General features: G+C 49.9%; 1 protein-coding gene across 1 annotated transcript in view; it reads left to right on the forward strand.

The window, feature by feature from the left end:
• The first annotated feature begins 7075 nt into the window (after positions 1-7075).
• Positions 7076-14612, forward strand: part of LOC140372539 (sorting nexin-14-like) — a 57407-nt gene continuing 49870 nt past the window's right edge. The window contains exons 1-8 of the mRNA XM_072459671.1: positions 7076-7220; positions 10062-10182; positions 10278-10351; positions 12311-12389; positions 12466-12509; positions 13049-13136; positions 13241-13325; positions 13485-13641. Of these exons, the coding sequence (XP_072315772.1) occupies positions 7084-7220; positions 10062-10182; positions 10278-10351; positions 12311-12389; positions 12466-12509; positions 13049-13136; positions 13241-13325; positions 13485-13641 (785 nt within the window). The 5' untranslated portion in view covers positions 7076-7083. The remainder of the gene's footprint in view (positions 7221-10061; positions 10183-10277; positions 10352-12310; positions 12390-12465; positions 12510-13048; positions 13137-13240; positions 13326-13484; positions 13642-14612) is intronic.

Here is a 14612-nt window from a genome sequence, read left to right on the forward strand (position 1 = left end):
CTCCTGCCCTTCTCCTCCTGCTCTTCTCCTCCTGCTCTTCTCCTCCTGCCCTTCTCCTCCTGCTCTTCTCCTCCTGCTCTTCTCCTCCTGCTCTTCTCCTCCTGCCCTTCTCCTCCTGCTCTTCTCCTCCTGCTCTTCTCCTCCTGCTCTTCTCCTCCTGCTCTTCTCCTCCTGCTCTTCTCCTCCTGCCCTTCTCCTCCTGCCCTTCTCCTCCTGCTCTTCTCCTCCTGCCCTTCTCCTCCTGCCCTTCTCCTCCTGCCCTTCTGCTCTTCTCATCTCCTCCTGCTCCTTCTCCTCCTGCTCTTCTCCTCCTGCTCCTCTCTTCCTCCTGCTCTTCTCCTGCTCCTCCTTCTGCTCCTGCTCCTCCTCCTGCTCCTCTCTTGCTCCTCCTGCTCCTCCTCCTGCTCCTCTGCATGTTCTGCTCCTTCTGTCTTTGCTCTCGTGTTGGTCGTTGTTCTAATTGTGTGTTTTGTCACTGGCTATAGCAGGACTCGGCTGTGCCCTCCTCCTGCCCTGAAGACTCCTCATGAAGCTCCTCCTCCACGTGGCTCCTCCCACACCGGCACGCTATTGGACCAGGGGTAAGGTCACCTGACTCCGCGGGCCAAAGGGAGACGAGCGTCGGCCCCCGGCGAGCGCTCCTTTACGGTCGCTCTACCTCAGTGAAGTGCGTCCCAAACGTGGCAGAGTGGTTAGCCCTCACCCCACAGCGGGAGGGTTTTGGGTTCGAGTCCCAGAGTTTATCGTCTGCTCCAAAAACATGTCCGATAGTTCTGAGTCTGGAGCTTTTATCCCGAAGCCTCAATGAAACACGTCAGCTTCACGTTTACGCCGTTATGTGTTTAAACGTGTTTAAAGTCTGTTCAGACTCTAATCCAACTAAGTTGAATAAAATGATTAAATCAGTTAAATTTGTGACTTGTTTTTTCTCAGTTGAAGAACAAAAGTGTCTCGTTTGTAGCTGGTTCCCTGAGGTTAACCACTCTGCCACTGCTTCACCTGGAGCTGTCCCTGGTTCTGAACATTTCACTCAAACCATCCAAACGTCTTCCAGTCCTCAGTGTGAACCGCCCGGGTGGCTCGGGGGGTGGGTCGGGTTTGACCGGCCCGGGTGGCTCGGGGGGTGGGTCGGGTTTGACCGGCCCGGGTGGGTCGGGTTTGACCGGCCCGGGTGGCTCGGGGGGTGGGTCGGGTTTGACCGGCCCGGGTGGGTCGGGTTTGACTGAACCTAGTCTGAGAGAAACACGTCCAGTTAGAAAAGTATTTTCAACAAAACAAGAAGGACTTTCAGATGTCATAAGCATTTACTGCGTTTCACTTTGAGCTGAAGCGTCTCAAGTTTGACCTTTATAACTTTGAGAGAATTCAAGATGAAATCGGCTTCGAGAGTTTCACAAATGAGTCGTAACTTTGACTCCTGAGACGAACTGGGATGGATCTGGATCTGGTCTTGGATCTGGATCTGGATCTGGTCCTTGATCTGGTCCTTGATCTGGTCCTTGATCTGGTCCTGGATCTGGACCTGGATCTGGATCTGGTCCTGGATCTGGTCCTTGATCTGGTCCTTGATCTGGTCCTGGATCTGGTCTTGGATCTGGTCCTTGATCTGGTCTTGGATCTGGTCCTTGATCTGGTCCTGGATCTGGTCTTGGATCTGGTCCTTGATCTGGTCTTGGATCTGGTCCTGGATCTGGTCCTGGATCTGGTCCTGGATCTGGACCTGGACCTGGATCTGGTCCTGGATCTGGTCCTTGATCTGGTCCTTGATCTGGTCCTGGATCTGGACCTGGATCTGGTCCTTGATCTGGTCCTTGATCTGGTCCTGGATCTGGTCCTGGATCTGGTCCTGGATCTGGTCCTGGATCTGGTCCTGGATCTGGTCCTTGATCTGGTCCTGGATCTGGTCTTGGATCTGGTCCTTGATCTGGTCTTGGATCTGGTCTTGGATCTGGTCCTGGATCTGGTCCTGGATCTGGTCCTGGATCTGGTCCTGGATCTGGTCCTGGATCTGGACCTGGTCCTTGATCTGGTCCTTGATCTGGTCCTGGATCTGGACCTGGATCTGGTCCTGGATCTGGTCCTGGATCTGGTCCTTGATCTGGTCCTTGATCTGGTCCTGGATCTGGTCCTGGATCTGGTCCTGGATCTGGTCCTTGATCTGGTCCTTGATCTGGTCCTTGATCTGGTCCTTGATCTGGTCCTGGATCTGGTCCTTGATCTGGTCCTGGATCTGGTCCTGGATCTGGTCTTGGATCTGGTCCTTGATCTGGTCTTGGATCTGGTCCTGGATCTGGTCCTGGATCTGGTCCTGGATCTGGTCCTTGATCTGGTCCTGGATCTGGTCCTTGATCTGGTCCTGGATCTGGTCTTGGATCTGGTCTTGGATCTGGTCCTGGATCTGGTCCTGGATCTGGTCCTTGATCTGGTCCTGGATCTGGTCCTGGATCTGGTCTTGGATCTGGTCCTTGATCTGGTCTTGGATCTGGTCCTGGATCTGGTCCTGGATCTGGTCCTGGATCTGGTCCTGGATCTGGTCCTTGATCTGGTCCTGGATCTGGTCCTTGATCTGGTCCTGGATCTGGTCTTGGATCTGGTCCTGGATCTGGTCCTTGATCTGGTCCTTGATCTGGTCCTGGATCTGGACCTGGATCTGGTCCTTGATCTGGTCCTTGATCTGGTCCTGGATCTGGACCTGGATCTGGTCCTTGATCTGGTCCTTGATCTGGTCCTGGATCTGGTCCTGGATCTGGTCCTTGATCTGGTCCTGGATCTGGTCCTGGATCTGGTCCTGGATCTGGTCCTGGATCTGGTCCTTGATCTGGTCCTTGATCTGGTCCTGGATCTGGTCCTTGATCTGGTCCTGGATCTGGTCCTTGATCTGGTCCTGGATCTGGTCCTGGATCTGGTCTTGGATCTGGTCTTGGATCTGGTCCTGGATCTGGTCCTTGATCTGGTCCTTGATCTGGTCCTGGATCTGGACCTGGATCTGGTCCTTGATCTGGTCCTGGATCTGGTCCTGGATCTGGACCTGGATCTGGTCCTGGATCTGGTCCTTGATCTGGTCCTTGATCTGGTCCTGGATCTGGTCCTTGATCTGGTCCTTGATCTGGTCCTGGATCTGGTCCTTGATCTGGTCCTTGATCTGGTCCTGGATCTGGTCCTTGATCTGGTCCTTGATCTGGTCCTGGATCTGGTCCTGGATCTGGTCCTGGATCTGGTCCTGGATCTGGTCCTGGATCTGGTCTGTGCTTTTCACCCTTGAATATCTAAATGTTTTAATTAAACTTGTAAAATATGATTTTGTAAATCTTTTGAATCTGTTTTTTTAAATAACATTTTAAACAAAGTGGATTTAGCAGAAAATCTAAAGCTTTGACCTGTTTTAACTTTGTAGATGTTTTTTAAATTGGTCAAAACCATTTCATCTTTTCAGAATCATGTGAAACGACCTGAACGTCTCTAAACTTCTGTTTCTTTAGCAACATTTGTGTTTAATCTAACGCTTATGGACTTTATTTTGAAGCTCAAATGTTTTATTTTGAAGCTCAAATGTTTTATTTTGAAGCTCAAATGTTTTATTTTGAAGCTCAAATGTTTTATTTTGCTAACGAGAGTGTTTTTACATCTCGTAAACTGTTTTATATTGTACAGAGACAAAACTTATTTTTCTAATAAAGTTTTTGACACAGACTTGTTTTTGATGCTTTTTTAATACATAAAATCTTTCATTGAATAAATGTAAAGAGTTATTTATAGAATAAAAACAAATGCATTTGCTCTTTTCACAATAAAAGTGACGACACTTTTGTCACTGACGTTTTTCATGAGTTTCAATAGAATTTAACAAATGTTTTTAAATTTAACTTTTACAAACGACAAACTCGACACGAGCTTCAAAAAAAAGCTTAAATCACAGAAGAAGCATCGGCGGAGCTGCACCTCCTCCACCACCTCCTCCACCTCCTCCACCTCCTTCACCACCTCCTCCTTCACCACCTCCTCCTTCAGCTCCTTCACCTCCAGCTCCTTCACCACCTCCTCCTTCAGCTCCTTCACCTCCTCCACCTCCTTCACCACCTCCTCCTTCACCACCTCCTCCTTCAGCTCCTTCACCACCTCCATCTCCTTCACCACCTCCTCCTTCAGCTCCTTCACCTCCTCCATCTCCTTCACCACCTCCTCCTTCAGCTCCTTCACCTCCAGCTCCTTCACCACCTTCACCTCCTCCAGCTCCTTCACCTCCTCCATCTCCTTCACCACCTCCTCCTTCAGCTCCTTCACCACCTCCTCCTTCAGCTCCTTCACCTCCAGCTCCTTCACCACCAGCTCCTTCAGCTCCTTCACCACCTCCTCCTTCAGCTCCTTCACCTCCAGCTCCTTCAGCTCCTTCACCTCCAGCTCCTTCACCACCAGCTCCTTCAGCTCCTTCACCACCTCCTCCTTCAGCTCCTTCACCACCTCCTCCTTCAGCTCCTTCACCTCCAGCTCCTTCACCACCAGCTCCTTCAGCTCCTTCACCACCTCCTCCTTCAGCTCCTTCACCTCCAGCTCCTTCACCACCAGCTCCTTCAGCTCCTTCACCACCTCCTCCTTCAGCTCCTTCACCTCCAGCTCCTTCAGCTCCAGCTCCTTCAGCTCCTTCACCACCTCCTCCTTCAGCTCCTTCACCTCCAGCTCCTTCACCACCACCTCCTCCAGCTCCTTCACCACCACCTCCTTCAGCTCCTTCACCACCACCACCTTCACCTCCTCCAGCTCCTTCACCTCCTCCAGCTCCTTCACCACCACCTCCTCCAGCTCCTTCACCACCACCTCCTTCAGCTCCTTCACCACCACCACCTTCACCTCCTCCAGCTCCTTCACCTCCTCCATCTCCTTCACCACCTTCACCTCCTCCAGCTCCTTCACCTCCTCCATCTCCTTCACCACCTCCTCCTTCAGCTCCTTCACCTCCAGCTCCTTCACCACCACCTCCTCCAACTCCTTCACCACCACCACCTTCACCTCCTCCAGCTCCTTCACCTCCTTCAGCTCCTTCACCACCTCCTCCTTCAGCTCCTTCACCTCCAGCTCCTTCACCACCTCCTCCTTCAGCTCCTTCACCTCCAGCTCCTTCACCACCAGCTCCTCCAGCTCCTTCACCACCACCACCTTCACCTCCTCCAGCTCCTTCACCTCCTCCATCTCCTTCACCACCTCCTCCTTCAGCTCCTCACGTCTCCATAGGATAGAACTGGTATTCTTCCTGTTTTAAGGAAGTGCAGGATTTTCAAAATAACATTAGACAGTTTCTAACGCTGTAGTTCTGAAACGTTTCGCTCTTTAAACTGCACTTTATGAAGAGCCAGCGCCATTTACTTTGAGTTCAAATGAATGATGAAAAATATAAAATACATTAGTAACTGGTACTACTGTAGTTTTCTCCTTATGTATTTTTACTTTGAAGTTCAGTTTTGGCTCGTGTACTTTTATCGCTGTTTGACTTTTTAGGACAAAGCTGTAAATGTAACTTTGCTCCTGATATTATCAGATGTTTCTATGAACTTTTAAGTTTAAAATATCCTCCACACTTTAAAAAGTCTATACATACAGTGTTTAGGATGATTAAAAGTAAATAGATAAAAAGTATTATATTCTGGCGGAAGTTGCGTCCGAGTATGTGACGTGTTTCCGGTGTGGATTAAAAACACTGCTTCTGTCAGTTTACGGCTGTAAAACTCTTTAACTTGGACTAAAGTGTATAAAAGTACACGTTACTTTACTTTATTTGTACTCGAGTCTCTCCGTGGCGCCGCGTTCACGATGGACCCGGCTTTGGAGCTCTTTTCTCGGCTTTAAAGGCGCGTTTGAGCCGCGGTTTGGCCGCATTCTGCCTCGCTAAGCGCTTTAGTCCCGGTATGTCCTGGTCTGGTCCGGTATGTCCTGTTCTGGTCCGGTATGTCCTGGTCTGGTCCGGTATGTCCTGTTCTGGTCCGGTATGTCCTGTTCTGGTCCGGTATGTCCTGTTCTGGTCCGGTATGTCCTGGTCTGGTCCGGTATGTCCTGTTCTGGTCCGGTATGTCCTGTTCTGGTCCGGTATGTCCTGGTCTGGTCCGGTATGTCCTGGTCTGGTCCGGTATGTCCTGTTCTGGTCCGGTATGTCCTGTTCTGGTCCGGTATGTCCTGGTCTGGTCCGGTATGTCCTGGTCTGGCCCGGTATGTCCTGTTCTGGTCCGGTATGTCCTGGTCTGGCCCGGTTCTGGAAGTGTGTGTATAATTATTTTGTGTTTTTATTACCAAAACTTTTATTGTTACACTGAATGTGTCATTTATTTCTTGTATTTGAACTTTGTGAACAACAGAGTCAAAATTCATGGCCTTCATGGTGTCATTGTGTGTCCAGGTCCTCCTAAACCATGGCCTTCATGGTGTCATTGTGTGTCCAGGTCCTCCTAAACCATGGCCTTCATGGTGTCATTGTGTGTCCAGGTCCTCCTAAACCATGGCCTTCATGGTGTCATTGTGTGTCCAGGTCCTCCTAAACCATGGCCTTCATGGTGTCATTGTGTGTCCAGGTCCTCCTAAACCATGGCCTTCATGGTGTCATTGTGTGTCCAGGTCCTCCTAAACCATGGCCTTCATGGTGTCATTGTGTGTCCAGGTCCTCCTAAACCATGGCCTTCATGGTGTCATTGTGTGTCCAGGTCCTCCTAAACCATGGCCTTCATGGTGTCATTGTGTGTCCAGGTCCTCCTAAACCATGGCCTTCATGGTGTCATTGTGTGTCCAGGTCCTCCTAAACCATGGCCTTCATGGTGTCATTGTGTGTCCAGGTCCTCCTAAACCATGGCCTTCATGGTGTCATTGTGTGTCCAGGTCCTCCTAAACCATGGCCTTCATGGTGTCATTGTGTGTCCAGGTCCTCCTAAACCATGGCCTTCATGGTGTCATTGTGTGTCCAGGTCCTCCTAAACCATGGCCTTCATGGTGTCATTGTGTGTCCAGGTCCTCCTAAACCATGGCCTTCATGGTGTCATTGTGTGTCCAGGTCCTCCTAAACCATGGCCTTCATGGTGTCATTGTGTGTCCAGGTCCTCCTAAACCATGGCTGGGCTGCTGGTCCGTCTGAAGCTGCTGGAAAAGGCTCTGAAGCTGGACGTGCTGCGGGAGGCGGCGCAGCAGTTTCCTCTCTCCTGCTTCCTCATGGGGGCGCTGCTCACACTCACCCTGCTGCTCAACAGGTGACACGCCCCGAGAATTACAGCCTCTGGTCAGGGTGGAGACAGGGGGAGACGAGTGTCTCTGGTCAGGGTGGAGACAGGGGGAGACGAGTGTCTCTGGTCAGGGTGGAGACAGGGGGAGACGAGTGTCTCTGGTCAGGGTGGAGACAGGGGGAGACGAGTGTCTCTGGTCAGGGTGGAGACAGGGGGAGACGAGGGCCTCTGGTCAGGGGAAGGTCTGCAGTGCTTTATAAAAGTGGTGTAATACCCTCTGCAGACAGTAGATGGAGCCAAAGCCCAGTCAGTCCCTGTGGAAACAGCAGAGATCAAATGTGATTTAGTTCTAAAACATGTGATGCCAAACTAAAGGTACAAGAACAGTTCTGTGACCGTCCCAGCAGCCAATCAGATTGCTCCGTGTCATTTCTTTTAGGTTCTTCTCATGTACCTCCACAGCCTTATGGTCTTTTTGGTTCTTCTCATGTACCTCCACAGCCTTATGGTCTTTTAGGTTCTTCTCATGTGCCTCCACAGCCTTATGGTCTTTTAGGTTCTTCTCATGTACCTCCACAGCCTTATGGTCTTTTTGGTTCTTCTCATGTACCTCCACAGCCTTATGGTCTTTTAGGTTCTTCTCATGTACCTCCACAGCCTTATGGTCTTTTAGGTTCTTCTCATGTACCTCCACAGCCTTATGGTCTTTTAGGTTCTTCTCATGTGCCTCAACAGCCTTATGGTCTTTTTGGTTCTTCTCAGGTACCTCCACAGCCTTATGGTCTTTTGGGTTCTTCTCATGTACCTCCACAGCCTTATGGTCTTTTTGGTTCTTCTCATGTACCTCCACAGCCTTATGGTCTTTTAGGTTCTTCTCATGTACCTCCACAGCCTTATGGTCTTTTAGGTTCTTCTCATGTACCTCCACAGCCTTATGGTCTTTTTGGTTCTTCTCATGTACCTCCACAGCCTTATGGTCTTTTAGGTTCTTCTCATGTACCTCCACAGCCTTATGGTCTTTTTGGTTCTTCTCATGTACCTCCACAGCCTTATGGGCTTTTAGGTTCTTATCATGTGCCTCAACAGCCTTATGGTCTTTTTGGTTCTTCTCAGGTACCTCCACAGCCTTATGGTCTTTTGGGTTCTTCTCATGTACCTCCACAGCCTTATGGGCTTTTAGGTTCTTCTCATGTGCCTCCACAGCCTTATGGTCTTTTTGGTTCTTCTCTGGTACCACCACAGCCTTATGGTCTTTTAGGTTCTTCTCATGTACCTCCACAGCCTTATGGTCTTTTAGGTTCTTCTCATGTACCTCCACAGCCTTATGGTCTTTTAGGTTATTCTCATGTACCTCAACAGCCTTATGGTCTTTTAGGTTCTTCTCATGTACCTCCACAGCCTTATGGTCTTTTTGGTTCTTCTCAGGTACCACCACAGCCTTATGGTCTTTTAGGTTCTTCTCATGTACCTCCACAGCCTTATGGGCTTTTAGGTTCTTCTCATGTGCCTCCACAGCCTTATGGTCTTTTTGGTTCTTCTCAGGTGCCTCCACAGCCTTATGGTCTTTTTGGTTCTTCTCAGGTGCCTCCACAGCCTTATGGTCTTTTTGGTTCTTCTCAGGTGCCTCCACAGCCTTATGGTCTTTTAGGTTCTTCTCATGTGCCTCCACAGCCTTATGGTCTTTTTGGTTCTTCTCAGGTGCCTCCACAGCCTTATGGTCTTTTTGGTTCTTCTCAGGTGCCTCCACAGCCTTATGGTCTTTTAGGTTCTTCTCATGTACCTCCACAGCCTTATGGTCTTTTAGGTTCTTCTCATGTACCTCCACAGCCTTATGGTCTTTTTGGTTCTTCTCATGTACCTCCACAGCCTTATGGTCTTTTAGGTTCTTCTCATGTACCTCCACAGCCTTATGGGCTTTTAGGTTCTTATCATGTGCCTCAACAGCCTTATGGTCTTTTTGGTTCTTCTCAGGTACCTCCACAGCCTAATGGTCTTTTGGGTTCTTCTCATGTACCTCCACAGCCTTATGGGCTTTTAGGTTCTTCTCATGTGCCTCCACAGCCTTATGGTCTTTTTGGTTCTTCTCTGGTACCACCACAGCCTTATGGTCTTTTAGGTTCTTCTCATGTACCTCCACAGCCTTATGGTCTTTTAGGTTCTTCTCATGTACCTCCACAGCCTTATGGTCTTTTAGGTTATTCTCATGTACCTCAACAGCCTTATGGTCTTTTAGGTTCTTCTCATGTACCTCCACAGCCTTATGGTCTTTTTGGTTCTTCTCAGGTACCACCACAGCCTTATGGTCTTTTAGGTTCTTCTCATGTACCTCCACAGCCTTATGGGCTTTTAGGTTCTTCTCATGTGCCTCCACAGCCTTATGGTCTTTTTGGTTCTTCTCAGGTGCCTCCACAGCCTTATGGTCTTTTTGGTTCTTCTCAGGTGCCTCCACAGCCTTATGGTCTTTTTGGTTCTTCTCAGGTGCCTCCACAGCCTTATGGTCTTTTAGGTTCTTCTCATGTGCCTCCACAGCCTTATGGTCTTTTTGGTTCTTCTCAGGTGCCTCCACAGCCTTATGGTCTTTTTGGTTCTTCTCAGGTGCCTCCACAGCCTTATGGTCTTTTTGGTTCTTCTCAGGTGCCTCCACAGCCTTATGGTCTTTTTGGTTCTTCTCAGGTGCCTCCACAGCCTTATGGTCTTTTAGGTTCTTCTCATGTGCCTCCACAGCCTTATGGTCTTTTTGGTTCTTCTCAGGTGCCTCCACAGCCTTATGGTCTTTTTGGTTCTTCTCAGGTGCCTCCACAGCCTTATGGTCTTTTTGGTTCTTCTCAGGTGCCTCCACAGCCTTATGGTCTTTTTGGTTCTTCTCAGGTACCTCCACGTCCTGATGGTCTTCTGGTCGTTCTTGGCTGGACTTGTCACGTTTTACTGCTCCCTGAGTCCAGACACTCTGCTGCCGAGCGTTTGGTTCTGCTCCAGACCTCGACACACGGTCAGTTTAGCAGAACCAGAACCATTAAACAGAACCAGGACCAGTTTAGCAGAACCTTTTGGACTCTGCTGGTGTTAAAGTGTGTTTCTCGCCAGCGTCAGGAGCCGGAGCTGTTCCCGTCTGGACTCTGCTGTGCCGTTTGTGGGAAGAACAAGTGCAAAAGACACCGGTATGTTGGGACCTGCAGGTCATTCACACGGGTCATTAACACGGGTCATTAACACAGGTCATTAACACAGGTCATTCACACGGGTCATTAACACAGGTCATTCACACGGTTCATTAACACGGGTCGATTAACACAGCTCAATAACACGGGTCATTAACGCGGGTCAATAACACAGGTCATTAACGCGGGTCATTAACACGGGTCATTAACACGGTTGATTAACGCGGGTCAATAACACAGGTCATTAACGCGGGTCATTAACGCGGGTCATTCACACGGTTCATTAACACGGGTCGATTAACACAGTTCATTAACACAGTTCAATAACACGGGTCATTAACACGGTTCATTCACGCGGGTCATTAACGAGGGTCAATAACACGGGTCATTAACGCGGGTCATTAACGCGGGTCATTCACACGGGTCATTAACACGGGTCATTAACACGGGTCATTAACACGGTTGATTAACGCGGGTCAATAACACAGGTCATTAACGCGGGTCATTAACGCGGGTCATTCACACGGTTCATTAACACGGGTCGATTAACACAGTTCATTAACACAGTTCAATAACACGGGTCATTAACACGGGTCATTAACACGGTTGATTAACGCGGGTCAATAACACAGGTCATTAACGCGGGTCATTAACACGGGTCATTAACACGGTTGATTAACGCGGGTCAATAACACAGGTCATTAACGCGGGTCATTAACGCGGGTCATTCACACGGTTCATTAACACGGGTCGATTAACACAGTTCATTAACACAGTTCAATAACACGGGTCATTAACACGGTTCATTCACGCGGGTCATTAACGAGGGTCAATAACACGGGTCATTAACACGGTTGATTAACGCGGGTCAATAACACAGGTCATTAACGCGGGTCATTAACGCGGGTCATTCACACGGTTCATTAACACGGGTCGATTAACACAGTTCATTAACACAGTTCAATAACACGGGTCATTAACACGGTTCATTCACGCGGGTCATTAACGAGGGTCAATAACACGGGTCATTAACACGGTTGATTAACACGGGTCATTAACACGGGTCATTAACACGGTTGATTAACACGGGTCATTAACACGGTTGATTAACACGGTTCATTAACACAGTTCATTAACACGGTTGATTAACACGGTTCATTAACACGGGTCATTAACACGGTTGATTAACACGGTTCATTAACACGGTTCATTAACACGGTTCATTAACACGGTTGATTAACACGGTTCATTAACACGGGTCATTCACACGGTTGATTAACACGGTTCATTAACACAGTTCATTAACACGGTTGATTAACACGGTTCATTAACACGGGTCATTCACACGGTTGATTAACACGGGTCATTAACACGGTTGATTAACACGGTTCATTAACACAGTTCATTAACACGGTTGATTAACACGGTTCATTAACACGGGTCATTAACACGGTTGATTAACACGGTTCATTAACACAGTTCATTAACACGGTTGATTAACACGGTTCATTAACACGGGTCATTCACATGGTTGATTAACACGGGTCATTAACACGGTTGATTAACACGGTTCATTAACACAGTTCATTAACACGGTTCATTAACACGGGTCATTCACACGGTTGATTAACGCGGGTCATTAACACGGTTGATTAACACGGTTCATTAACACAGTTCATTAACACGGTTGATTAACACGGTTCATTAACACGGGTCATTAACACGGTTGATTAACACGGTTCATTAACACAGTTCATTAACACGGTTGATTAACACGGTTCATTAACACGGGTCATTAACACGGTTGATTAACACGGTTCATTAACACGGGTCATTAACACGGTTGATTAACACGGTTCATTAACACGGGTCATTAACACGGTTGATTAACACGGTTCATTAACACGGGTCATTCACATGGTTGATTAATACGGTTCATTAACTTTGTTTGTTCCTCAGGCCGACGCTGCGTTTAGAGAACCATCAGCCCTGGTTAGATCTGAAGGTTCACTCCAAAGTGGACTCTTCCATTGCAGAGGTGGGGTCACAGGTCAGGGGTCACAGGTCAGGGGTCACAGGTCAGGGGTCTCACGTGCTCCTCTGTTCTTCTGCAGGTGTTCGAGCTGGTGCTGGAGAACTTTGTGTTCCCCTGGTACAGGTGAGAACTGTAGAGCGCTGAAGGCTGTGAGTCGTTATTTACAAGACTAAAGCAGGACTAAAGCGGGACTAAAGCAGGACTAAAGCGGGACTAAAGCGGGACTAAAGCGGGACTAAAGCGGGACTAAAGCGGGACTAAAGCGGGACTAAAGCGGGACTAAAGCGGGACTAAAGCGGGTCTAAAGCGGGACTAAAGCGGGTCTAAAGCGGGTCTAAAGCGGGTCTAAAGCGGGACTAAAGCGGGACTAAAGCGGGACTAAAGCGGGTCTAAAGCGGGTCTAAAGCGGGTCTAAAGCGGGACTAAAGCGGGTCTAAAGCGGGACTAAAGCGGGTCTAAAGCGGGACTAAAGCGGGACTAAAGCGGGACTAAAGCGGGGACTAAAGCGGGACTAAAGCGGGTCTAAAGCGGGTCTAAACCGGGTCTAAACCGGGTCTAAAGCGGGTCTAAACCGGGACTAAGCACGTTTAAAGCAGTACATTTGTGTGTTGGCGCCTCACTGTGGCCACGTCCCTCACTGCAGTTGTACATTTGTGTTTCAGAGACATCTCGGATGATGACGACTGTGTGGATGAAATCAGAATGACCTTCAGGTTCTTTGCCTCAGTCCTGGTCCGCAGAGCTCAGAAGGTGATGCAGCGTCTGCCATGATCCCATGTTCTAATGCGTGTGAAGGGGCCCCTCCACAGATCCGACCTGTAACTCTTGTGTAAACACTTGTGTCTCTGTCTCAGGTGGATGTTCCTGCTGTTTTTGCAGATAAAATGATGAAAGCTGCAATGAAACACCTCGAGGTTGTGACTGCAGCCAGAGAGAAAGGTCTAAACCAGGACTAAACCAGGACTAAACCAGGACTAAACCAGGACTAAACCAGGTCTAAACCAGGACTAAACCAGGACTAAACCAGGTCTAAACCAGGTCTAAACCAGGACTAAACCAGGACTAAACCAGGACTAAACCGTAGTACTTGTGTTCTAGTCTCTCGTGTGGAGGATCTACAAAAAGCCGCTCTGTTGGAGTACGGTTCTCAGCTCCACTTCGCCCTCCGCAGTCGCAGAGAGGAACTGCAGTACCTCAGGACTCTCACTCAGATGCTGTTCCCCTTCGTCCTCCCTCCAAAGGCCACGGACTGCAGGTGTGTCAGATGCCCCTCCCTGTGTCAGATGCCCCTCCCTGTGTCAGATGCCCCTCCCTGTGTCAGATGCCCCTCCCCCTGTGTCAGATGCCCCTCCCCTGTGTCAGATGCCCCTCCCCTGTGTCAGATGCCCCTCCCTTGTGTCAGATGCCCCTCCCTGTGTCAGATGCCCCTCCCTGTGTCAGATGCCCCTCCCTGTGTCAGATGCCCCTCCCCCTGTGTCAGATGCCCCTCCCTGTGTCAGATGCCCCTCCCTGTGTCAGATGCCCCTCCCTGTGTCAGATGCCCCTCCCTGTGTCAGATGCCCCTCCCTGTGTCAGATGCCCCTCCCTGTGTCAGATGCCCCTCCCTGTGTCAGATGCCCCTCCCTGTGTCAGATGCCCCTCCTTGTGTCAGATGCCCCTCCTTGTGTCAGATGCCCCTCCCTGTGTCAGATGCCCCTCCCCTGTGTCAGATGCCCCTCCCCTGTGTCAGATGCCCCTCCCTGTGTCAGATGCCCCTCCCTGTGTCAGATGCCCCTCCCCTTGTGTCAGATGCCCCTCCCCTTGTGTCAGATGCCCCTCCCCTTGTGTCAGATGCCCCTCCCCTTGTGTCAGATGCCCCTCCCCTGTGTCAGATGCCCCTTCCCCTGTGTCAGATGCCCCTCCCCCTGTGTCAGATGCCCCTCCCCCTGTGTCAGATGCCCCTCCCCCTGTGTCAGATGCCCCTCCCCTGTGTCAGATGCCCCTCCCCTGTGTCAGATGCCCCTCCCTTGTGTCAGATGCCCCTCCCTGTGTCAGATGCCCCTCCCTGTGTCAGATGCCCCTCCCTGTGTCAGATGCCCCTCCCCCTGTGTCAGATGCCCCTCCCTGTGTCAGATGCCCCTCCCTGTGTCAGATGCCCCTCCCTGTGTCAGATGCCCCTCCCTGTGTCAGATGCCCCTCCCTGTGTCAGATGCCCCTCCCTGTGTCAGATGCCCCTCCCCTGTGTCA

Source organism: Eucyclogobius newberryi, unplaced genomic scaffold (assembly GCF_026437365.1).
Source record: "Eucyclogobius newberryi isolate DKJ021-1_F unplaced genomic scaffold, fEucNew1.0.hap1 SCAF_248, whole genome shotgun sequence".
Lineage (NCBI taxonomy): Eukaryota > Metazoa > Chordata > Actinopteri > Gobiiformes > Gobiidae > Eucyclogobius > Eucyclogobius newberryi.